At 38.3% G+C, this 24786-nt stretch overlaps 1 protein-coding gene across 1 annotated transcript in view; it reads right to left on the reverse strand.

Moving 5' to 3' along the window:
- Window positions 1-24786, reverse strand: part of PDE4D (phosphodiesterase 4D) — a 1154521-nt gene that overhangs the window by 941451 nt on the left and 188284 nt on the right. Inside the window, exon 2 of the mRNA XM_043515458.1 lies at window positions 560-672. Coding sequence (XP_043371393.1) covers window positions 560-672 — 113 coding nt within the window. The remainder of the gene's footprint in view (window positions 1-559; window positions 673-24786) is intronic.

Consider the following 24786-nt stretch of genomic DNA (forward strand, 5'->3'; position numbering starts at 1 on the left):
ATATGTACAGTACTGGCATATTATCACTGTTCACTTAGAATATTTACTGTACAATGCTGTAAAAAGCATTACCAACTCCCATGCTGCCTAAAGTGCTGGGCATATCATAAATATTTGCAGATCAAGTCTAATCTGTACAGCTGCCTTTTCACAAAGTTATGCTTGTACTGAAGAGATCACTTTACTTGCAAGTTCACACTTTTTTTTCTCCCTTTTTGACCCGTACACCTCCTGGAACCATACCAGCTGACTGTTTCATGGGCGCTCAGAAAACTTCCCATACTTTTGCATATTAATGCACATACATTTTTTCTGGAAAAAGTTCTTATTCAAAAGAACTCTTAGAACTACCAAAATAATCTTAGCTTGTACAATTTAGATAGCACTAAGTAAGAGAATTGGAGAAGGTTAACAGAGGTCTTATCACAGGTGCTTTCACAATGGTAAAGGTACTTTGTTCCATAGGCTAACAAAAAATACACAAGATAATGGCAAAACATTAGGAATGAGAACATATATGAAAACAAATAGAAAGGTAAAAATAAAGGCTCCTACTTACACTTTTACTCCTGACATGTAGGGTACTGGTGTTCTTGTTCATGATGAGATTACTAAATCTGAAGAGTTCTATGGGTTTCAAAACTCCTGCCCATCCAACTGCCGGTTGATATACTGAAAGGAAATGAAAGAACTATTAATTTATTCAGTTAATATTGAGGTTTATGCATTATTTTACAGCTCCTACTACTGTGAAGTACATGGCACAATAAAAGAAAACTGCATCTATATCTGTATAGTCTAACAAAGTGGTTCTTTCAAGATGTAGCAAACCACAACCACCTGTCTATAAAGCAACATGTACATCCATTAAAACTGTACATTTTGCAGTAAATAATAAGAGAAAAAGGTTTATGCAGATTACAGATTTCTCAAGTTACTTATTGCCACCGAGATTTAACTTGATATGGATTATTTGTTTAAACATCATAGTTTGTTTGGTATCTTTAGGCAATATCTTTCAGAACAGCCTGAATTTGGGAGAAATCCTCTAGATTATTTGCTAGTCAGGCCAGCTAGTCAGACCACTAAATCTAGAGGGAAAAAATTGTGGGTTCAATTTTAAAAATTCTGGGTGCCCAAAGATGCTTAAATTAGTACTTGTGTACTTTTAGGAAGCATCTAAATTTGAAAAACTGGTCTTCTTATTACTGTTTTATTAATAAGCACACTCTCTAGCAAGTAATAATAAAGTGCCATCTAGTGCACTTTATCAGCACTTTATCAGCCTCTAGACAAGTGCTATGTGTGCAGTAGTTGTAAAAGAAGATTAGAACAATTAAAGGGAAATATGTATGTCCCAAAATGAGGTATGTGAAAGCTTTAAAATCTCACTCTGACTGTTTTCAGTGCACTAATACTCAGATTTCCAGTGGAAAGATTCTACCCTTTGTCCATGCAGGTGATAGAACTGTCATTGGGCGTGGGGTGCTAGTGGTGAGGAAATCAAGAAATACATGCACAGGTTTGGGTTCACACAGGGGATGTCCAAGTTGAGGCCCTATGAAAAATCAACCCCAAACCATTTTTGAGGACTTCCTGAATATTTATCAGCAGAAATAACTAACACTGGCACTACGCATTTATACATTCATATAAGCTTCACGCACACAGATGTTTGTAGTTCTAAACCCATGCATGCTTGTCTTAAGAAAATTATAATTCACACGTAATTATGAATGTTGGTGTATCAACAAAAGCCTAAGTCTCTGCAAATATCAAGTATGTGCCTATACATGTTTTGTGAAAACGTTAATTTTTGGTGACTTTATAGGTACATTGGTACTTTATAGCCTGTAACATCATCATCAAATGCCTCATCCATAGAAAAGTTTCTTTCTTAACATTATGTTTTCTATTTAGTATAGCTAAAGGAGGAAAAAACTTCATTACATAATCAATTCCAATTGTGTTTTCTTAGTCAACGAGTAGGAAATATATTTAAACAGTTAGGTAGGTGTGTGATATATGTAGACTACATACACACTGACAGAAAAGAACAACTAGGAGTATTCAAAAGATTAAGTTGCTGTTTTTCAGTTCTGAATCAGCATGCCAGCTTTTATACTGTAGCTACACTTTTAAATGGGGATCCATTATTTGTTTCAGCAGCAAAGAGATTTGCGGCCTAAAATAGACGCATGCTCAAACATGCAGATATCCCAAAGTCTAGGTACCTAATCCAAAGGTAGAATGGATATTTTAATGTGTGCTCTGACAATTACTCTAACAGTTTTGTTGCTGAATGGCCATTATTTAGCATTCTATATAATATGTAAGAGAAGTTCTTCCCCCCTATTAACAAGGAACTGAAATTTTCAGCCTCGGAATAATATCACTATGTGATCCAGCCCAGACCCCCAGCTATTGGTATCTGAGCAATCCTGTACCATGTAGCATGTTATACCTTTTGCAATCATTTTATGCATGACAGAGAATAAAAATGTGAGACACTTCAATGCCATGGTATGGTGTGCAGAGGGAAAACCATATAGTGTCTGGCCTCGCACCTGTCTGGCCAAAGACAATGAAGGGACTTGTTTTTAACAAAGATACCTGGACTTACTTGCTTACAGACACACACCACACAACAGAACCACTAACCCAGGAACCTATCCTTGCAACAAAGCCCGTTGCCAACTCTGTCCACATATCTATTCAGGGGACACCATCATAGGGCCTAATCACATCAGCCACACTATCAGAGGCTCCTTCACCTGCGCATCTACCAATGTGATATATGCCATCATGTGCCAGCAATGCCCCTCTGCCATGTACATTGGCCAAACTGGACAGTCTCTATGTAAAAGAATGAATGGACACAAATCAGACGTCAAGAATTATAACATTCAAAAACCAGTTGGAGAACACTTCAATCTCTCTGGTCACTCGATTACAGACCTAAGAGTGGCTATCCTTCAACAAAAAAGCTTCAAAAACAGACTCCAACGAGAGACTGCTGAATTGGAATTAATTTGCAAACTGGATACAATTAATTTAGGCTTGAATAGAGACTGGGAATGGATGAGTCATTACACAAAGTAAAACTATTTCCCCATGGTATTTCTCCCTCCCACCCCACCCCCCACTGTTCCTCTGATATTCTTGTTAACTGCTGGAATTAGCCTACCTTGCTTGTCACCATGAAAGCTTTCCTCCTTCCCCCCCCCCCGCTGCTGGTGATGGCTTATCTTAAGTGATCACTCTCCTTACAGTGTGTATGATAAACCCATTGTTTCATGTTCTGTGTGTGTGTGTATATATAAATCTCTCCTCTGTTTTTTCCACCAAATGCATCCAATGAAGTGAGCTGTAGCTCACGAAAGCTTATGCTCTAATAAATTTGTTAGTCTCTAAGGTGCCACAAGTACTCCTTTTCTTTTTGGACTTACTTTGTTATACAGAAAAGAACTCAGTAGTCACAGTAGTTACTGGCAGACAGGCTAGCAAAGTTATGGTTAAGTCTTATTCCAAGTCCTGCTATGCCTCCTTTGAGCATGTAGAACAATGTAAAGCATACAAGGTCTCTGTCGGGAGTCAGAGGAGCAGCCGTGTGTCAGTCTGTATTCGCAAAAAAGAACAGGACGACTTGTGGCACCTTAGAGACGAACAAATTTATTTGAGCATAAGCTTTCGTGCGCTACAGCTCGGACGAAGTGGGCTGTAGCTCACGAAAGCTTATGCTCAAATAAATTTGTTCCTCTCTAAGGTGCCACAAGTGCTCCTTTTCTTTTCTGTCAGGAGTAAGGTTTCAGAGGAGCAGCCGTGTTAGTCTGTATCCGCAAAAAGAACAGGAGTACTTGTAGCACCATAGAGACTAACAAATTTATTAGAGCCTAAACTTTTGTGGGCTACAGCCCACTTCATCGGATGCATAGAATGGAACATATAGTAAGAAAATATATAGATAGATAGCTACACGTGCACACACACACACACACACACACACACACACACACACACACACACACACAGAAGGTGGAAATTGCCATACAAACTTTAAGAGGCTAATTAAGATGAGCTGCTATTAGCAGGAGAAAAAAAAAACTTTTGTAGTGATGATCAAGATGGCCCATTTAGACAGTTGACAAGAAGGTGTGAGGATACTTAACACAGGGAAATAGATTCAATATGTGTAATGACCCAGCCACTCCCAGTCTCTGGTCAAACCCAAGTTAATAGTATCTAGTTAGCATATTAATTCAAGCTCAGCAGTTTCTCGTTGGAGTCTGTTTTTGAAGCTTTTCTGTTGCAAAATTGCCATCCTTAAATCTTTTACTGAGTGGCCAGAGACATTGAAGTGTTCTCCTACCAGTGTTTGAATGTTATGATTTCTGATGTCAGATTTGTGTCCATTTATTCTTTTGCATAGAGACTGTCCAGTTTGGCCAGTGGCACCTGCTCAGTACTTCTGATGTCCTAATGAGTCAGCTAAGCTGCCTGATGGGCCACCCTGCCTGACTGGCTGAGGAAGCCAGCAGGCCATTTCTTAAACCTAACAGCAGCAGCTCACTGGTTGTTCAATGCACATGCACATGGCCATGGACTCTCTGCCTCCCTGTGCTTGTCTCTCCAACCCCTGCTCCTCTACTACTCCAGCCCAGATCCTGCCCTGCACCTGGCCATGTTCCCATCCTGTTCTAGCCTTCCTCCTATCTCAGAACCAGCCCTGCTGCTGCCTTCCCTTACTCTTGGTAATCCAGTTCCAACCCATATTGACTGGGTACATGTCACCTCAGGACAGGATGCAGAGATAAAGTTTCTTGACACCTTAAATGACTGCTTCTTGGAGCAGCTGGTCCTGGAACCCACCAGAATAGAAGCAATTCTTGATTTAGTCCTAAGTGGAGCACAGGATCTGGTCCAAGAGGTGAATACAGCTGGACCGCTTGTTAATAGTGACCATAATAAATTTAATATCCCTCTGGCAGGAAAACTACCACAGTGGCCCAACACTGTAGCATTTAATTTCAGAAAGGAGAACTACATAAAAATGAGGAGGTTAGTTAAACAGAAATTAAAGGGTACAGTGCCAAATGTGAAATCCCTTCAAGCTGTGCGGAAACTTTTTAAAGACACTATAATAGAGGCTCAACTTAAATGAATACCCCAAATTAAAAAACACAGTAAGAGAACCAAAAAGGAGCCTAAACAACAAAGTAAAAGAAGCAGTGAGAGGCAAAAAGTCATCCTTCAAAAAGTGGAAGTTAAATCCTAGTGAGGAAAATAGAAAAGACCATAAACTCTGGCAAATGAAATGTAAAAATAGAATTAGGAAGGCCAAAAAAAAAAAAAATTTGAGGAACAGTTAGCCAAAGACTCAAAGTAAGAGCAAATTTTTTTTAAAGTACATCAAAAGCATGAAGCCTGCTAAACAACCAGTAGTGCCACTGGACGATCGAGGTGCTAAACGAGTACTCAAGGGAGATAAGGCCATTGCAGAGAAACTAAATGAATTCTTTGCATCGGTCTTCACAGCTGAGGATATGAGGGAGATTCCCAAACCTGAGCCATTCTTTTTAGATGACAGATCTGAGGAACTGTCCCAGATTAAGGTATCATTAGAGGAGGTTTTGGAACAAATTGATAAATTAAACAGCAATAAGCCATCAGGACCTGATGGTATTCATCCAAGAGTTCTGAAGGAACTCAGATGTGAAATTGCAGAACTGTAGTCTGTAACCTATCGTTTAAATCAGCTTCTGTACCAGATGACTGGAGGAGAGCTAATTTGACACCAATTTTTAAAAAGGGCTCCAGAGGTGATCCCGGCAATTGCAGGCCTGTAAACCTGACTTCAGTACTGGGCAAACTGGTTGAAACTATAATAAAGAACAATATTATCAGACATATAGATGAACATAATTTGTTGAGGAATAGTCAACATGGTTTTAGTAAAAGGAAATCATGCCTCACCAATCTACTAGAATTTTTTAAGGATTTATTAAGCATAATAAGCATTTGGACCAAGGGGATCCAGTGGATATAGTGTACTTAGATTTTCAGAAAGCCTTTGACAAGGTCCCGCACCATAGGATAAGAAGGAAGATGCTCTCCTGGATTGGTAACTGGTTAAAACAAAGGATAGGTATAAACAGTCCATTTTCAGAATGGAGAGAGGTAAACAGTGGTTTCCCCCAGGGATCTGTTCTGGAACTAGTCATATTTAACATATTCACAAATGATCTGGAAAAAGAGGTAAACAGTAAAGTGGCAAAATTTGCAGATGATACAAAATTACTAAAGATAGTTAAGACCCAGGCAGTCTGCGAAGACCTACAAAACAGGGTGACTGGGCAACAAAATGGCAGATGAAATTCAGTGTTGATAAATGCAAAGTAATGCACACTGGAAAGCATAATACCAACTATACATATGAAATGAAGGAGTCTAAATTAGCTGTTACCACTCAAGAAAGATCTTGGAGTCACTGTAGATAATTCTCTGAAGACATCCACTGTGCAGCGGCAGTCAAAAAAGCGAACAGAATACTAGGAATAATTAAGAAAAGGATAGATAATATGACACAAAATATCATGTTGCCTCTATATAAATCCATGGTACGCTCACATCTTGAATACTGCGTGCAGATGTGGTTGCCCCATCTCAAAAAAGATATATTGGAATTGAAAAAGGTTCAGAAAAGAGCAACAAAAATCATTAGGGATATGGAATGGCTTCTGTATGTGGAGAGATTAATAAGACTGGGACTTTTTAGTTTGGAAAAGAGACGGCTAAGGGGAGATATTATAGAGGTCTATAAAATCATGACTGGTGTAGAGAAAGTAGACAAGGAAGTGTAGTTTACTCTGACGCATAACACAAGAACTAGGAATCACCAAATGAAATTAATAGGCAGCAGGTTTAAAACAAATAAAAGGAAATATTGCTTCACACAATGCACAGTCAACCTGTGGAACTCCTTGACGGAGGATGTTGTGAAGGCCAAGACCGTAACAGGGTTCAAAAAAGAGCTAGATAAATTCATGGAGAATAGGTCCATCAATGGCTATTAGCCAGGATGGGCAGGAATGGTGTCCCTAGCCTCTGTTTGCCAGAAGCTGGGAATGAGCGACAAGGGATGGATCACTTGATGATTACCTGTTCTGTTCAGTCCCTCTGGGGCACTTGGCACTGGCCACTGTCGGAAGAAGGATACTGAGCTAGATGGACTTTTGGTCTGACCCAGTAGGGCCATTCTTATGTTCTCTCATTCCTGATTCCAACTCTGCCTCAGCCCTTGGTTCTGGCATTCAGACTCTGACCACTAGGCCTGGCTGCCTATGACCTGGTCCACTGACAATTTCCATTCAAGAGATCATGAACAAGAGGTCACACATCTGTTCAAAAGGAAGGAGAAAGTCCCCTCAGAGTATGCAAGGGGGACCTGGCTCAGACTGCCATATACATTAAGAACAAATACAGGGATAACCTCCTCTTCAAGCAACAGTAGTGTTGTCAGCTCTATAGTTTCAATTATAGCAGTCACTTTCTAAGGGCCTCTTGGGATGGAGAAGAGGCTGAAATACATAATGTTACAACAACCTCAATATATTAGTATTTTAGATATTCACATTACCTTTATTAACTCAGTTTACAAAAGCCAGGATTTTGCCAAAGCTTTATCACCTTGCTAATTGTCATTAGAGTCCATAAAGACGCCGGAGTGAAAAAAAAAATCTGCCCCCAAATTCCAGCTTTGCCCAGCACTAACAAAGGGAATATCATATATGTTTAACCTTTAATTGCCATTGCCAAATATGCAGTCCCCATTGCCAACATTTATGGTTTTAAATAAAATAAACTTGCCGATAAGTTCTCAAAAAGAACAGGAGTACTTGTGGCACCTTAGAGACTAACAAATTTTTCATGAAAGCTTATGCTAAAATAAATTTGTTAGTCTCTAAGGTGCCACAAGTACTCCTGTTCTTTTTGCGAATATAGACTAACACGGCTGCTACTCTGAAACCTGATAAGTTCTCTGAGCTTCTCTCCAACCCGTAAGCAAAAATTTTCTTGAAGAAAAAGTAAACAAAACAGTTTAACTTCAAACCTTGTATTTAAAATCCTATTTGCAGAACACATGGAGGCAGGGAGAACGCGGAGGGGACAAGAGGGGAGAAAGAATGGACAATTTAGAACCAAAACCTCGATTCATTACTAAGACAAAAGCCTCTGGCGTAAGTAAATGATTTGTCTGAGTGATGGTTGAGTGAAAACGGTAAGGACTTCAGGAGTTGGCCATCACCATGCTACCCCTTACTTTAAAATGTAATCAAAACATTTAACAAAGAAATAGCAAAAGACAAGAGCTATCCACGTTAACACTTTACAGGGACACGTCTGAATTATCCTGTTTCTTAAAGTCTCAGCAAATCACCTATTTACTTAGAGAAGGAGCCTTAATAACCATTACTGAGAATGATTTTTCCATTTGAAAATATTATATCATGACACAGCAAAGAAAAGAAAACAGGTGATTTTTTTTTTTACCTGAAGTTTTGTTGGCAATTCTTACTTGACCATTTCAAATCATTTCCAACTGCACTGTTGATCCAATCAATCAATATATGTCATCACACTCATTATTATTTAGCCTTTAAACAATGAAAGTAGGTTATATAATGCAAATGCTTCTACTCAGCTGGTGTGTCAATTACAAGGCACTTCTGTTTGCTGAGCAGCTTCTGGGGCTAGGCGTGATGAAATTAAACTATTTTGCTTTTCGAATTCTATTTCTAACTGTATGTTTTAGCCACTATTTCAAGATGTTTCTCTGCAGCTGGGAGGTCAGTAACTGAGCAAACAGCAGATGCAGACAGAAAGCAGAAAACACATTCATGATAGGAAAAAGCAGTTCTTAGAGATGGGAACACTAAGGGGCGATTGGGGAAAAGGAGAGAGGTACTTGAAGGGGGGGAAATGAAAAGACACTGAAAACATGGCTGAGCTGACTGCATTTTACCAGAGGCTTTTAAAAATAAAGAAATTAATAAAAGTAGCTCCTGTAGAGTGTGGAATTGACAGATCAGTGTTAGATAAAAAATGTATAGAGAGGGATACATGTCTATACTCAATATATGAAAAAAATGTTTATAAAGAGACTAGAGCTGAGCAGAATAATTCTCATCATGCAATTTGATTAATTTAGCCTCTTTCTGCTTGAGCTATATGTATGAGCAATTCCCTTACATTCTATTTGTTGTTCAAAATCTTTCAACAAAAATTGTGAAGGTTGGGGAGGAGGGTCTCAATTTTCTTTGAGAAACAAAGTGTGGTTGTGAACAAATTTCTGAATATTTCTTATTTATATATCAGTAAGGCCCAGTTGCTCTATTGTACACAGCACCTATGTGAATACAATAGCAAAGACAATACCTGCCTTGAAGAGTTTGCAAAATGTTACACCTACAAAAGGTGAAAATTATCTTATTCCGCAAGTAGTCCCACTAAGGGCAACAGGATTACCTGGAGAGTAAGGTACTATTCTGCATAAGTAATGATGGCACAATCTAGTAAAGTATATTAAAGTAACTTTGCTATTTGAACTGCACAGGTTAGTTATGATTAGATAGTTAAGTTGAATGATATAGTTTCAGTTCCTGAGTGTGTGTATATAAGTGCTTCTGGCAAAAATACTTGTGCAGGACATGAAAGCAAAGTTTGGTTACTATGGTTTCTGCCAGTTAGTAATTTGCTTTCTGCAAACTTTCATACCACTTAAAACCCAATCATTTGAATGTGCAGGCATAAGAGATGCACAAACTTGATTAAAATGAATCCATTCCAAAATTCAAATCAATGTTCCTGGAAAAATGTTTGTGGAAAGAGATGCCTTTGGCTTCCTTTTATTTTAATAAGTCACACACACTAATCTCTAATCTATACCACAGCCTGTAAGCAGGTAAAAATATAGTTGCTCTCTTACCTCAGGTCTTCCACCCCAATAGAGGAGCACATACATTGAGAGACCCAAGACTTACAAAACTAGATTTTAGAACACTTGTTTCTCCCTCCATTTTTAGTTCCACCACAACATGCCCTTTTCCAGCCCTAACAATCAAACTGAGGCAGAGAATATCAAATGGTGGAGAAGGGGTATCAGGTGTGTGAAGCCAAGAGAACTGAGTTATGGTTGATACTATCTGATTAGTGTCAAAAGCAAATCTCAACCACTGTTGTAGCTTGGCCCTCTAGAGATCCTACACTGCTGAAAGAGCTACAGTCCTTGAACCACCTCATCTCTGTGCCTGTTGTTCTTTGAACTAAACAAGGTAAATACACAAAATATTACTTTAAACAAATAAATTGGGTCTATGGCTGATTTCTATGTTGTCCAAAATATTCATAGCTGAGATTCTCATTTTTGTGGATCAATCCAAAAAAACAAAACAAAATCCACTGAAAAATTTGAACACATGCATAAGTCCATGAAAAACAAGAATAAATTCCTTGAACTCAGCCACTCGGGTTAGATCCCGGGACAATTAACTGCCAAATCCTGAAGTAGTTTTCCAGTTGCTGAATGAAAATTCTATGGTTCTGGAACTAATTTGCAACAAACATGAGACAGTCCATAAAGCTTTTTCAGATCGAGTATCCAGTATTTGCAGATGGACACTGGTTGCTGAGTCATTCATTAGGATCACCCTGCAAGTTTTCTGAAAAACTTAATGTTAGTTAAGTTAATATTTCCGTCAGTTCTTTACTGCATTGAAATAGACTGAAATGCAGCTGCACAGCTGTCTGCTCAATTGTCTGCTGTATTTTGCCAATGGCCCCATATTCTCACTTTAAAAAAAAAACAATTTGACATAAGTGACATCTCTTTCAGAAACTAAACAGGAATTAGTCAGGCCATCAAGATGATCGGCATTCCCATATATAATGGTTGGAGTTGTTCACATCAGGTACCAGAACTATTGCACTTGGTTAAAAAACTTAAGATGATTTCAGTATCCAGAGATGCCAATCTAATTCCTAGAAACTTAAAAATACTAATTATATATTGTTTTACTTACACACATGCACGCAATGTGTTTGGGGGGTGGGAAGATGGTAGCAACATTATTGTTACCAAGCCAAAACCTGAAATTAGCTGTTATTGGATCTGAGCCCTATTTACCCAATTACTCATCAAAGTTTGGGTCCAGTTTTGGCCACCCTCTATTTTAAACAATGATAAGCAAAAATATACATTTATCCTTTAGAAAGCTCTTGGTCGGTTTGTTTTGCCAAACTAAAACCAGGTCCCTTATATCCAACTCCCCATCACCAATCAACATAGTCAGCATTTGGGTGAGATTGAAAGTTCAGAGTGGTCTAGTTGTGCCCCATATCTACTTTTGACCAGTTCAGGTCAATGAGCTGGACAAAAACCCTTCCAATTAATTTTGAAAAGGTACAAAGTGAACACACACAGCATCTTAAGGCATTAGTGATCTGTTAAGTTATTCTGTATCCATCACCTATCATTAGAGACCATACATGATTCTGAAAAGGTGTTTCCAGATTTTAATCTCAAAGACAGGCAAAGTACTGTCCCTCTGCAATAAATGATGAAGGGAGACAAATATGATTCACTTTCTCACCATGGCAGACATGAGTCATTCAGTGACCAAAACCAGTTTGACAGGCTTCAATGTTAGCTTTTTTTTAATCTTAGCTGTAGATGCTGTTTAGGGACATTTGACTTTACAAACCTATCAGGACAGTGTACAGAAAAAAGAAAAAACAAACAAAAGAGCAAAGGAGCTGCAATGAATCTATTAGCCTACACTAATAAAATATAAAAAGAGCAACAATCTGTGTGGCCTAGTCATCTGCAACTGAGTTGTGAAGGAAAGGATGGTTCCAAAACACAAATGTGTTCAGGTCTATATTTTCATATTCTACTCATCCCTTCTATGTTCATCCCCACAATAGGGTTTTTAGGACTGAATTGCACAAATTAATATGAATGAGTAGCAAAAAATAAGTCACTGTAAATAGATTGTGGACTGAAAATTGAGAAGATCTACCCATAAGACAAGTCACATTAATAAATACTTGGACACACAGGGCCAAATTCATTCTTGGTGTAACACCACTGTCCCTTTACCTCCTTTTATGGAAAAGGACTGACTGATCAAGGAATTTATAACATCTTGTAGTATTATCTCTTCTACTACAGTATGCAGCATATTATTGTTAAAAATAAACTATAAACATTTTCTTTGCACCTCGATATTTTCTCAGTGAAAACAGATTACAACTTAAGAAAGAGAGAAATGCAAGTAGGGATCAGCAACAACTTACTACTTTCTGTTGTAGACAAAACCCAATAACAGGAAGCTTAGACTGACATTTGAATGGGCTCAGCACAAAACTCAGGCTTATCAGTCTGTACACTCCAATAGCTTTGTAGCCAGACCTAACTCCATTGACTCAGATAGTAACAGGGGGCTCGAGCCAAAAGTGTTCTAATATCAAACACACAACCAAACATACAAAAATAATGGCGAGGTAAAGAGGTTTAATTGGCAATAGTTTAGGAATTCCTCATTACTTGCAAGTGGCAAAACCAAGAGTGAGTAACACCATGCTGCCTGTGCCAAATAAATGTTAACAAATCTTTATGGAACACCAAATGATCATGGATTTTATCTATCATAGAATCGTAGGACTAGAAGGGACCTAGAGAGTCTTCTAGTCCATTCCCCTGCACTCATGCCAGGACTAAGTATTATCAAGACCATCCCCGACAGGTGTTTGTCTAACCTGCTCTTAAAAACCTCTAATGATGGAGATTCCACAACCTCCTTAGGCAATTTATTCCAGTGCTTAACCACCCTGACAGTAAGTTTTCCTAATGTCTAACAAACTACCCTTGCTGCAGTTTAAGCCTATTGCTTCTTTTCCTAGCCTCAGAGGTTAAGAAAAACATTTTTTCTCACTTCTCCTTGTAACAACCTTTTATGTACTTGAAAACTTATGTCTCACCCTCAGTCTTCTCTTCTCCAGACTCAACAAACCCAATTTTTTTCCATCTTCCCTCACAGGTCATGTTTTCTAGACCTTTAATCATTTTTGTTACTCTTCTCGGGACCTTCTCCAATATGTCGACATTTCCTGAAATGTGGCACCCAAAACTGGATAAAATACTCCTAAGACCTAATCAGCATGGAGTAGAGTGAAAGAATTACCTCTTGTGTCTTGCTTACAACACTCTTGCTAATACGTCCCAGAATGATGTTTTCTTTCTTTCTTTTTTTTTGCAACTAGGTTACACACTGTTGATTCATATTTAGCTTGTGATCTACTATGACCCCCCCCCCCCGTTACCTTTCCCCAATACTCCCTCCTTGGAAGTCATTTCCCATTTTATGTGTGTGCAACTTGTTGTTTCTTCCTAAGTGGAGTCTTTGCATTCATCGTTATTGAATTTTATCCAATTTACTTTGGACCATTTCTCCAGTTTGTCCAGATCATATTGAATTTTAATCCTATCCTCAAAGCACTTGCAACCACTCCCAGCTTGGTATCTCTTTATAAGTGTATTCTCTATGCCATTATCCAAATCATGATGAAGATATTGAACAGAACCAGATCCAGAACTGAACCCTATAGGACACCACTTGATATGCCCTTTCAGTTTGACTGTGAAACACTTATAATTACTCTCTGGGAACGGTTTTCCAACCAGTTATGCACCCACCTTATAATAGTGCCATCTAAATTGTATTTCCCTGTGCTATATAGTTGAAAGAAAAACTCTCAGAGAAGTGTTCTACAATGTTTTCCATATTCATCCACCTACAAAGTCAGGGTTCTGGCTTACCCTGGAAACCAAATGTACAGAACTCCAAGTTAGAGAAATATTTACTTAAGTTTAAATACCTCTGAAAATTGCCTAAAATAACTTTTCAATACACTAACTCCTCCAGATTTTGCAGTGAGATATTTAAAGGCCTCAGGGGCCTCAAGGAAGCATTGAATTCTTTCTGGCAATTTCCCTTTTCTATGGGGAAATACTATCACTTATTGCTTTATAGGAATGCAAAGATCTAAGGGTGAGGTCCTGGCGTCACTGGAGTCAATAGGATTTCTACCATTGATTTCAGTGGTACCATGATTTATATATCTGTATCTATATAAGTCTATGCACACATGAACACACACCAAATATTAAAAATACATGAAAAAACAAAAATGTTATTTTCAAAAGAAAAGTTCTCAGTATTATCAGCTTTTTAGAGAAAATATTCATGAGTATTAAAGCACAGACCTAGCTATCAGCTAGCATCTAAAGCCCTGATCTTAACCACTCATGTTGTTGTGCTATGTATCTCACATTTTGATTGGAAATATAATTCACCTAGATGCAGTGGAATATAGGAAGGGAATACTGGCCATTTTTATGCATCTGGCCACACACTTAAATACACTTGATAAGAATATGCTAGCTATGACTCTTCAGGAAACTGATCTCAGCCTACATTTTACAGCAGGTTTCCTGCTTTTAAGAATTCTTTGAAAGGTCATAATAACACTACACCATTGGAGAAAGTTAAGAGACCATTATAAAAGGATGCTTTCCGTTCATATAAGATTTGGATTAAAATTATTGTAACAGTTTAAAAAGTTATATTAGTTATATTAAAAAGTTTGGGAGAGTCACAAATCTTCCTGTTGCAGAATGGCCATCCTATTCTGCTTAACTGGGCAAGGATAGGAAGTTGTCACAGGCTAGTTTGGGATAGATTTGGGGGCCTGATCATGCTCCCCTTGAAGTCAAAGGCAATAAACCTAGTTGCCTTCAGTGGAAGTTTCAGAGTAGCAGCCATGTTAGTCTGTATTCGCAAAAAAGAAATGGAGTACTTTGGCACCTTAGAGACTAACAAATTTATTTGAGCATAAGCTTTCGTGATCTACAGCTCACTTCATCGGATGCAGTGGAAATGTGAGCAGGCCCATCTACTGCTTATTATACAATTACCACACATGCAGGGATAAGTGCATAGCACCTTTGTCAGTGCTAAAACTTCATAGGTAGAGTTCGAAGGAAATATGCAAAGCCAGATTTAAAAGTGGCAGGAAGAGGTTGGTGGAATGAGAGGCAGGAAAGAGGTGGGGAAATTATTTGCTTTCATTGTATGCATATATTTCAACCTTAATATTTGCTTTTTAAGCACAGTTTATATTTAGTGACACAAAATTGCATTTTGTAAGAAAAATTAGTTTTAGGAAATTTAAATATATTTATTGGGTGTTATGATAGACCAGCCACTCCTGGAGTACCCTCCTGTGCCAGGCCATAGCACAATTGGTGTGCCCACCTCAGTTTCCCCTGTCAGGTAATCCAAAGACTCTCCGACAGGCTCCCTTTATAGAAAAACGTGCCCCCAGGAGAGGTATTAATTACAAAACATAATGCAAGCAGTCTGTGACAAAAGTCCTAAAACACAGTCCATATCATCCTCTGTGCATGTTGTCCTTCCTTAAAACCCTATTCTCCTCTCTTCCCCTCAGCCTCTCTGCTGGAAGTGCATCCTCACCATGCTCCATTGTCTTCCACTACACCTAGCTCTTCTCCCCACCAGGTCGTCTTTTCTTCCTCTGCCAGGATAGCCCCCTCAGCCCATCCAGTTAGAGTACATCCCCTCTGTTCCAAGTAGGAAACCCCACAACCTCTCTGCTTGGAGATCACCCTCACCAAGAGAGCATCCCTCACTCCCCTGGCCCTCACACTGTTCCCCTATGTCCAGCTCTCGACAGTGGATACATCAGCAGTGAGCCCCTCCACTGCCCTCCTGCCTTCAGCCCCAGCTTGTATAGATCAGCTAGAAACCCCTCTTCCTGCTCTCCATCCATCAGTCTTCTCCCAGGAAAAACCTTCTGGTTCTATGCAGTGTTGTTGTAGCCATGTTGGTCCCAGGCTATTGGAGAGAAGTTTTCACACAGAAGTTGAAGAAGGAGTCCCTATTTTATAATTAAACAATATTTTTCCATTGCCTATAATTTCTTTGTTCTTCCATTTTTTTTCTCCCTCACTGAACAACAAATCATTTTAAAGAAAGGGAGCAATACTGGAAAGTCAGACTCATACACGTCTTCCCATAAAAGTACACCTGAGAGAAAGGAAATAAGGCATAAAGTACTAAATTTGAAGAGATTAAAAGATATTTCTCTGAGTCTAAGTAATGACATACAGTTATAGTTTAGCTAGAAAACCAGCACATTACACAGACCAAAAAAAAAAAAAAAAGAAGAAGTTCTCCCCTCTAATATTGGAAATGAAAGGCAAATTTGACATTAGCACCATTAAAAGAATGCAGTAAAAATTAAGCACAGTACAAGAGCAAAAAAAAAAAAATCAATGTTCATTGACTTTCTTCCCTGCCTTTGTATATTTAGCTGCTTGCAGTAAAAAAAAAAAAAAAAAAAAAAAACTACAAATTTGATAAAGCATTTTTCAAAATGCAGCTGAAAATGAAGCAGATTTAAATTCAGATATTCAAATCTCTAAAGAAATCATATTGCTTCCGATTTAGAATTTCTTTAGCAGTAAGTAGTGAAGTGTTGTTCATTTACTGTTGTTTACTTTTTATGTTCAATATTGGAACAAAGTGATCATCAGCACAGCCAGAGGTGAAAGTAAGCTGGTCTGGTACAGTATGGCGTACCGGCAAGAGCCGGTACACAGCCTACCATACTGGCAGGGGGCAGCTGCCGCAGGCCAGCAATTTAAAGGGCCCAGGGCTCCCAGAGCCCTGTCCTTTTAAATCATCGCCGGAGCCCCGAGATAGCAGTGGTGGCCCGTGGCTCTGACGGTGATTTCAAGGGGCCGGGCTTCTGGCCGCCACTGCCGCAGCGGAGCCCCAGTCCCTTTTAATCACTGCCTGAGCCCCAGGGCTCCTGGCTGCCGCTACAGCTACCACTATCATGGGGCTCCAGCGGTGATTTAAAGGGCCCAGGGCTCCCAGCCGCCACTACAGCAGCCACCTTTAAATCTCAATGTAAAGGGCCAGGGATTTAAAGGCCCTGCTTCTTCTGGTTGAGGCCCCACCCGCCTGCTCAGGACTCCGGCATACCGGTAAATCGTTTAAGTTATTTTCACCCGTGATCACAGCCTCAGTCCATTCAATGCAGAACACCAAGCAGTCAGGTCCTGGCCAAAATATGGGCCAGTTGGTCTAGCAAGATGGTCACAATATGTACTTGTGAGGCAGACCCTGTTGTACTTGCCATCTCACAGTCTCCATACTATCATCAGCATAGTCCATCTTGTCTTGCGTCACCCTGCAATATGACCAGGCCATTGTAATTTTCTTTCTTCTTAATCTTTGTTTCCTTCCTTAGGCTGTTCAAGGAAGTTGTCACCTGGAGGGATTGAAAGCCCACCCATGTGTATACATCTTGCTTTTTTGCCAGTTCATTATAACCCTATCTGTTCAAACACTTTTAAACACACACTATATGCTGGTAGAATTTTACAGTTTACAAAAGGCTCACTTGTCATTGTCATTTAAAAATCATGTCTGCAGCTACAGATTTTTAAATTATGTGATTAAATTCAAAATCCAATTAAACTTGTGCTATAACATTCCCTTTATAAAAATTCTTCTAACTTCTATAATTTATCAGTAATTTATTCATGTGTTCTGTTCTAACAACCTCCACCTATTCCCCATCTCCACACACAGTATTGTATTGTATCTTTTCCGTATGACATCACATGTCCATTTTTCTGTCTGTGTTGATGTACTGATTTTCTATTTCTTTATTTGTAATTTCTATTGTTAGCACTCTTCATGTACCATGATCCTACCATTTCCTCCAATTTCTGTACTACTTCTTCACTTTCTTATTCTTTGCCTCTGTTTGTATTTATTGCTGAATTTCTTTTCTAGTTTTTTATGAATCAGGTTTTGGTGTTTGTTTTTTGTTTTTTTGTTTTTTAAATTTAACCCAATGGATCAGACTCTGCTTTAAATTAAACTATAGAAAATCCACAATAATTGCACAGAGCAACTCCAAAGATATATTGGTGTATCTGAGCTCAGAATTTGGCTCGTAGTATAAAAATGTATAATACACTATATATAAACTATTATTTAGAGAAGCAATACAATGAAAGATTTGCAGTTCCCAGACTTGCTATGCAACTGTTTAAGAATGCTGTTTGTGGATATGATTTTTTTTATTCAGCTGAGAGAATGCTTTTAACGCCGCAAATGAAGAAATGTGTATACATCTTCAAGGAAAACCTCTATAAGTACTGTAATTTTCTGTCATATTTGGATACAATTCTGTCATAATAAGAGAAGAATAACATCAAAGCTGTGAAATCCATGAACAAAATGGAGAGAACCTTGTCAGATAAAAATTTTACTTTTTTTATTTTAATAATGATGTGTGCAGCTAGAAAATATTATATGCGAGGCAGGTTCTTTAAAGTGTTTGCTCCAGAGAAATCTCATCCTTTATATTCTTGTCACATGCTGATGACAGTCAAGGTCAAATTGCTCATGCCTAGTTTGAGGAATCTAAAGGCAAAAATACTACATTAAGAAGGATCTGGGTTTTCAGAAAATAAGATATCTAGTGTACAGGATAATATTTATTTAAATTCTAACAATCTAATTTTTTTTAAAAAAATTAAGATTACAGTCTTAAAATTATTTCAAGTGACTGAAATTGTTCAAACAGAAACAAGCTGTTTGGAACTGAATGGTTAGTTCATGAGATGAAACTGAAGGAAGTTTAAGAAATTGAAGCTTTTATCTCTTCCCTTTTGTCAAACTTTATTTGAAAATAGTATGATGTGAAAATCAGTGCGTTTTCCCTTTAAGATTCCCAAAGCAAACATACCATGTTTTAACTAAGATGGTACACTGTGATTGTACAAAGAATTTAATTCACTCCTAACGTGTTTATAACTTTTTTTTTTTTTGCAGGGGGATGAGGGGAAATTAAGTACTTTTACTAACCAAAAATAAAAGAACGAGGGATTGCTAAATTGAAAATAAAAGTATGCCATCTTTTCACAGTTTAATTAAAGTATGTTTTCATTAACTCACAGTTTCAAGGCACATTATAATGATTTGGGGGCAAAGCCCCTCAACCTAAAGAAACACAAAAGAAAACTATATTTGGAAAAAAATAATTCATCTTCATCTCCGGTTGTCATTTGAAATTCCTTCCTTCTCATATATCAAACTAGGCAACAGCTTTCACAGATGGTGATAGAATGGGACTCCTGGGGTTTATCAACATCTTATTTTTCTAAGCTACACTGTCACAGATATAGATTCTTTTTAGTTCATAACAAGTCCTGTGCTAAGTCTCTGATCTCAGGTCCAGAAAAGACATCTGATGTATCAATGCAGTTCAAATAAAATTCTGTAAAGTCTCCAGGTCCACATACCACCTTTTTCTTTTCTTTTCTTTCCTCCCCTCCTCCTCCTCCCCTCCCCCCGACAGTGAATAGAGGGAGCAACTGAAATTTAGACTAAGGACCCAGTTCTGCAGTAGTCCTTAGGCAGTCAAAAATCCTACTGATTTCTTCAGAGTTTTGCCTGATTCATAGAATCATAGAAGATTAGGGTTGGAAGAGATCTTATCTAGTCCAACCCCCTGCTCAAAGCAGGACCAACAACAACTAAATCATCCCAGCCAGGGCTTTGCCAAGCTGGGCCTTAAAAACCTCTAAGGATGGAGATTCCACCAGCTCCCTAGATAACACATTCCAGGGTTTCATCACCTTCCTAGTGAAACAGCGTTTCCTAATATCCAACCTCGACCTCCTCCATTGCTCCTTGTTCTGTCATCTGCCACTACTGAGAACAGCCGATCTCCATTCTCTTTGGAACCCCCATTCAGGTAGTTGAAGGCTGTTATCAAATCCCTCAGGGAAGAGTTTCAAGAGAAGAAAATATTCCTTGGGGAAATGAGAAGAAAGTCAGGGAAGTCACAGACTCCTCCCCTAAATCAAAGCAAAAAGCTTCAAGGTGTAAATTGGTTTACAAAAACCCAAAGATCATCATCAAATTGCATACAATGCCAAAGCACGAAAAGATTTCAAGGCACATATTGCAGAAGCAATGGCATTAGTCCACGTGTCCTCCCACAACATTGTATCCAACTGGATAAAATATTCTTTGCTTCCTATCCTGAATTGCTATTTAGTGTTATGTAGTGCTGGTGTGCAAAATAGCCATTACATTCAACTGCAGAGTTTTATTAATTGTTCATGAACCATTGAGAAAAAAAGAATGAGACAAATTATTAGCTAATAATTTGGTATTAGCAGATATTTTATTCTCTACTTCCAAATATTTTTCAACTGCACACAAAGTCATTATATTGCCTGGCTATGAATTGGCAAACACAAAGGGAAACAGCATTTAAAATATTTATTTAATCTTTGCAAAATGTGTTTTTGTACATCGTTGAGAGGGATGCCATGAGATTAATCTCTCATCATAGGTTCTCTGTTATGAATATTAAATACCATAGAACATAAAAGTACAGGCAATGTTTTAGCACTACAATGTCCCAGGCTATTTATTTCAATTAGCTGATCTGTCGCATAAAAAAAGAAAAACACAGACAACCAGCAAGTAGAAGTCAGTATAATACTTGCATTTGAATTCTAGATTTCTGATTCTAACAATCAGAGCAATACCATCTGTGTATAATCTGAGTTTAAGGTTAAAGTGAAGTGTATATTTTGAACATTAAAGATCTACATCTGCCTGTGTTTCTGTGTTGCAGTATTGGATACAGCCATTCCGGGGTTGAAACTTGATTCTTCAAAACTGGATGGGAAATCAAATTAGAACAAATTTGCACAATTTCCTGTGTTTCCCCACTTCAGGTCAAGATAGGAATACAGAACACTATTATAGTAGGCTCTTAAAATGGAAGATTAAAAATCCCTACGTTTTTAACCACAAGCATGGGAAAAGCTCCCTTGCAGAAATAAATAAATAAATAAATCATAAAACCATGGTCTTATCCTCTTAAGTCTCTCCTAAAAATCAACTTCTGCCATGATGCCTACCGATTACTACCATCTGATATAGGCTAGGCGAATGGTGAGCTGAGACATCTTTTCTGAAACTCTGTTAATTTTATGTGATAGAGGTAATAACTTCATCCTCCCAACAACCCCCCCTGTATTTGCTTGTTTTGTCTACTGGCACATGGAGTATTGGCTAGCACAACAAAGCACTGATCTTTGTTTGACTGGGGCATCATAACAAATAATAGAATCAGAAAGTGCTATGCAGGTGAGAAAATATGAAACATGATCATCTTAATATCAAATCATTCCAAAGTTCAGCTCAAGCTTTGGACAAAGATTCATACCATTTTCTATTGTTACTTAAGCCAATTTGTATATAACATGCTAAATTGTCCAAAGGTTTGTAACAGAAAGCAGAAAAAAAAAAAGATCTAAACACCTTCTTCGGAAAGGCAAAGAATTTGACTGCCTGAGTGCACTGTTACAGATATTCCAACTATTTCTGTTCATTACCAGAAGCTAATTCTGAATCTGATCACATTTTCTGAATTCTGTAGTAACAATATTTTCTGACAGTTGGATGTGCAAAAACATATCTGAGGAATCTCACTGTTCTTCTAGGTCAGTGGTTTTCAACCTGTGGTCTGCAGATCATGTCTAAAGGGTCCACAAAAGGTTGTTGTTACCATAGAACAGTGGGGCCCGCAGACTATGTCTAAGATTTCCAAAGGGGTCTGCACCTCCATTTGAAATTTTTTAGGCATCTGCAAATGAAGAGGTTGAAAACCACTGTTCTAGGTCTTCACACCTGTATGTATATATATTTGCATGTGCACAAATACATTATACACACCTCTGCCATGTGTAATACTTATTCACAGAGAGAGCTCAATTAGGAAATGCCAGAAAAAGTGTCAATACTCGATTAGAAATGCAACTAACAGCTGTTAGGTGATTTCAGACCAGAAACCAATGATACTTATATCCAAAGGGGCTTTAAATCACAGTGCAAGAAATACACATTATGATGAAAGAGCAGCTGGTGCCATATAATTCAGAAGAAAGTCTGTTCTCAAATAAATTGCATGAGAGAAATAGATCTGTGGTCTTAACCCATTGCAGGGTAATTACTTGGTTAAATGTAAAAGGCTGGCTCCTATAAGTTTCCTTTCTAGTCTGGGACTCCAACACCAATCATGTACAACAGAACAGTTTTTGTAAATGTTTGTGAGGAGAAATACAAACCCATAAACAATATTCTATTTAATTGTTGAGAGTAAAAACCTGCATAATAGTCCCATTCCCAGGCCTTGTCCATTTCCAGGTAATAAATTCACTGTAATTAATCATTGTTCAAATATACAGGTGAGAAAAATGAATACAACCAAAAGTGTAGTTCAAAAGTAGGGGGGAGTGTCATGAAGTAGTCAGTAGGGCTAGCTGAAAAATAATTACACACACCTCTTTCCATTTAATCAACAACCTATTTCCATCAAAAAACATTTTGTTAGGAAACATTCAACCAGCTCTCCTAAAAAGCAAACTAAGTGCAGAATCGTTACAGCTATGGAGAAGCAGCAGTAACTCCTGGTTCAGCCAGCAGTAACTTCCAAACAGATTTTTCTGCTTGGAAACATGCAAGAGGATCATGCTGAGAAGACCGTTACTGAGTCTTCTGATCTGTATTCTGCCTTCAAGGGGAACAGAATAAAAATATGAACCTCAGAGTTAATGTGGCCAAATCATGTATAAAAGCTCATGGCACAATAGCCTTGACATTACCAGAGTATGTAGAATGAATGTTTACTCAACCTGCCCAGATCTACGGATGATCTCATGGGTAACACTCATCTGTCCTCACGGAATCCATTTACTTCCTTTTTGGTACGGTCTTTGGCTATGCGCCCTCTTCTTCCAGTGTTTTTGGTACATGGACTCATCTCTTCTATCTCATGTCTTGCATGGTTAGAACAGTGGAGGACTGACAGGCAGAGCGACTGCTCAGATTAATTACTGGTTACTCTTTGTGTGTGTGTGTGTGTGTGTGTGTGTGTGTGTGTGTGTGTGTGTGTGTGTGTGTGTGTGTGAGAGAGAGAGGGGGGGCTCACAAGGAAAAAAAAAAAAAAGGCTTTTCCCGATATAAATTGTAATGCAGAGATTTTGTCTGCTGTTGCCAGTGTTTTCCTGGCTTGCTCCAAGGAGTACACAAAATTTGATCACAATCACCACAAAGTGAATTTAGTTGGCCTCTGTTAACCCATCTGACAACATATGGCTCAGCCATATTTTTCATTTCATTTCATAAATTTGTTAGTCTCTATGGTGTTTTGCATCTAAAGGGGATTTAAGCTTGATCAATAAAGATTGATTTCTTTCTTTCTCTCTTTCTTTCTGTGTGAGTTAGACTGTTATTTAAAATTATATTTTATATTATAAGGCTGCTGAATGCAATTATTTTGATCAAAATACTGAAAATGACTACAGGACTAGTCCATCAAAAGAGAAATCTCTTAAGAGGAAGCTTTAAATCTGTACTTTTGTATAGAAAATGCTTGCTTGGTTTGTTTTCTATACGCATAAATGAGCCACCAATGGAACAGGATGAACTTGAGGTTTTGGTAAGTAATTACAGCGAGTAGATGCTATAGTTAATGTTGCAAAAGAGTTTTCAGGGTGTAGTAGCTTTCTGAAAAAAGAATTCCCATTCAAGGCTGAAATTATCTGGGCTTACTTTCTTTGCCCAGTGCTGTTCCTCATCCCCTAACCCAGAAAGCTTGAACAAATTCCTATAAGTCACTTATTAGTAGATGTTAGGAAATAGAGCAAATTGACTGGGGGCAGAAGGGTGGAAAGACAGTGGCTGAAATGGTTTGGAGAATGCAGGACTGGTGGAGGGAAGCTGAAAAGAAAATTAGAGAAAGATACATAAAGGTAAGAGAAAAATGGAGACTAGCAGGAGCAAAAGAAAAGGAACAAAATGAAGTGGTCATGTGACAGTGGGAAAAAAATCACAAAGGTTTTTTTTTTAATACTGAAAAAGGAATTTTAAATACTAAAACCAGTATTATCCCTTAATATACTCAAAAAGAAAAGGAGTACTTGTGGCATCTTAGAGACTAACAAATTTATTAGAGCATAAGCTTTCGTGAGCTATAGCTACAGCTCATGAAAGCTTATGCTCAAATAAATTTGTTAGTCTCTAAGGTGCCACACGTACTCCTTTTCTTTTTGCGGATACAGACTGACACGGCTGCTACTCTGAAACCTGTTTATATACTCAGACTCCCTTTTCTTCATTGTAGAGCTTCTGCCTCAAGTCTTTCCCAGCACTCTCTGACCTGGCTTCCTGGTCAGCTGATGAGACACCAAATCCTATGATTATTACATTTTTTTAAAGTGCTAACCACTGCTTTTGGAACTTGAGCATACATACGGCTACCCCACACGAGGAAACTCAAGAACATTAGAAACACCTTCCCTTGTACTAACATACTCATGTTGCCCACTCCATAGTGAACGAGCAGTGAACAAACAACTTCTTGCCCCATCTCAGCCACAAGAGTAAAGCAGTGAAAGATGACTGTGTTGGGCTGTGATTAAACCAGCCTATAATATAACTGGCAGTCAGACATCTGACTAATCTAAGCCCAGGATTGAAAGAAACCACAGATTTTCCTGCCAGCAAGGTGAAATGACTTACTAGTGCCTTATCTTGGTGG

Source organism: Dermochelys coriacea, chromosome 5, assembly GCF_009764565.3.
Source record: "Dermochelys coriacea isolate rDerCor1 chromosome 5, rDerCor1.pri.v4, whole genome shotgun sequence".
Classification (NCBI taxonomy): domain Eukaryota; kingdom Metazoa; phylum Chordata; order Testudines; family Dermochelyidae; genus Dermochelys; species Dermochelys coriacea.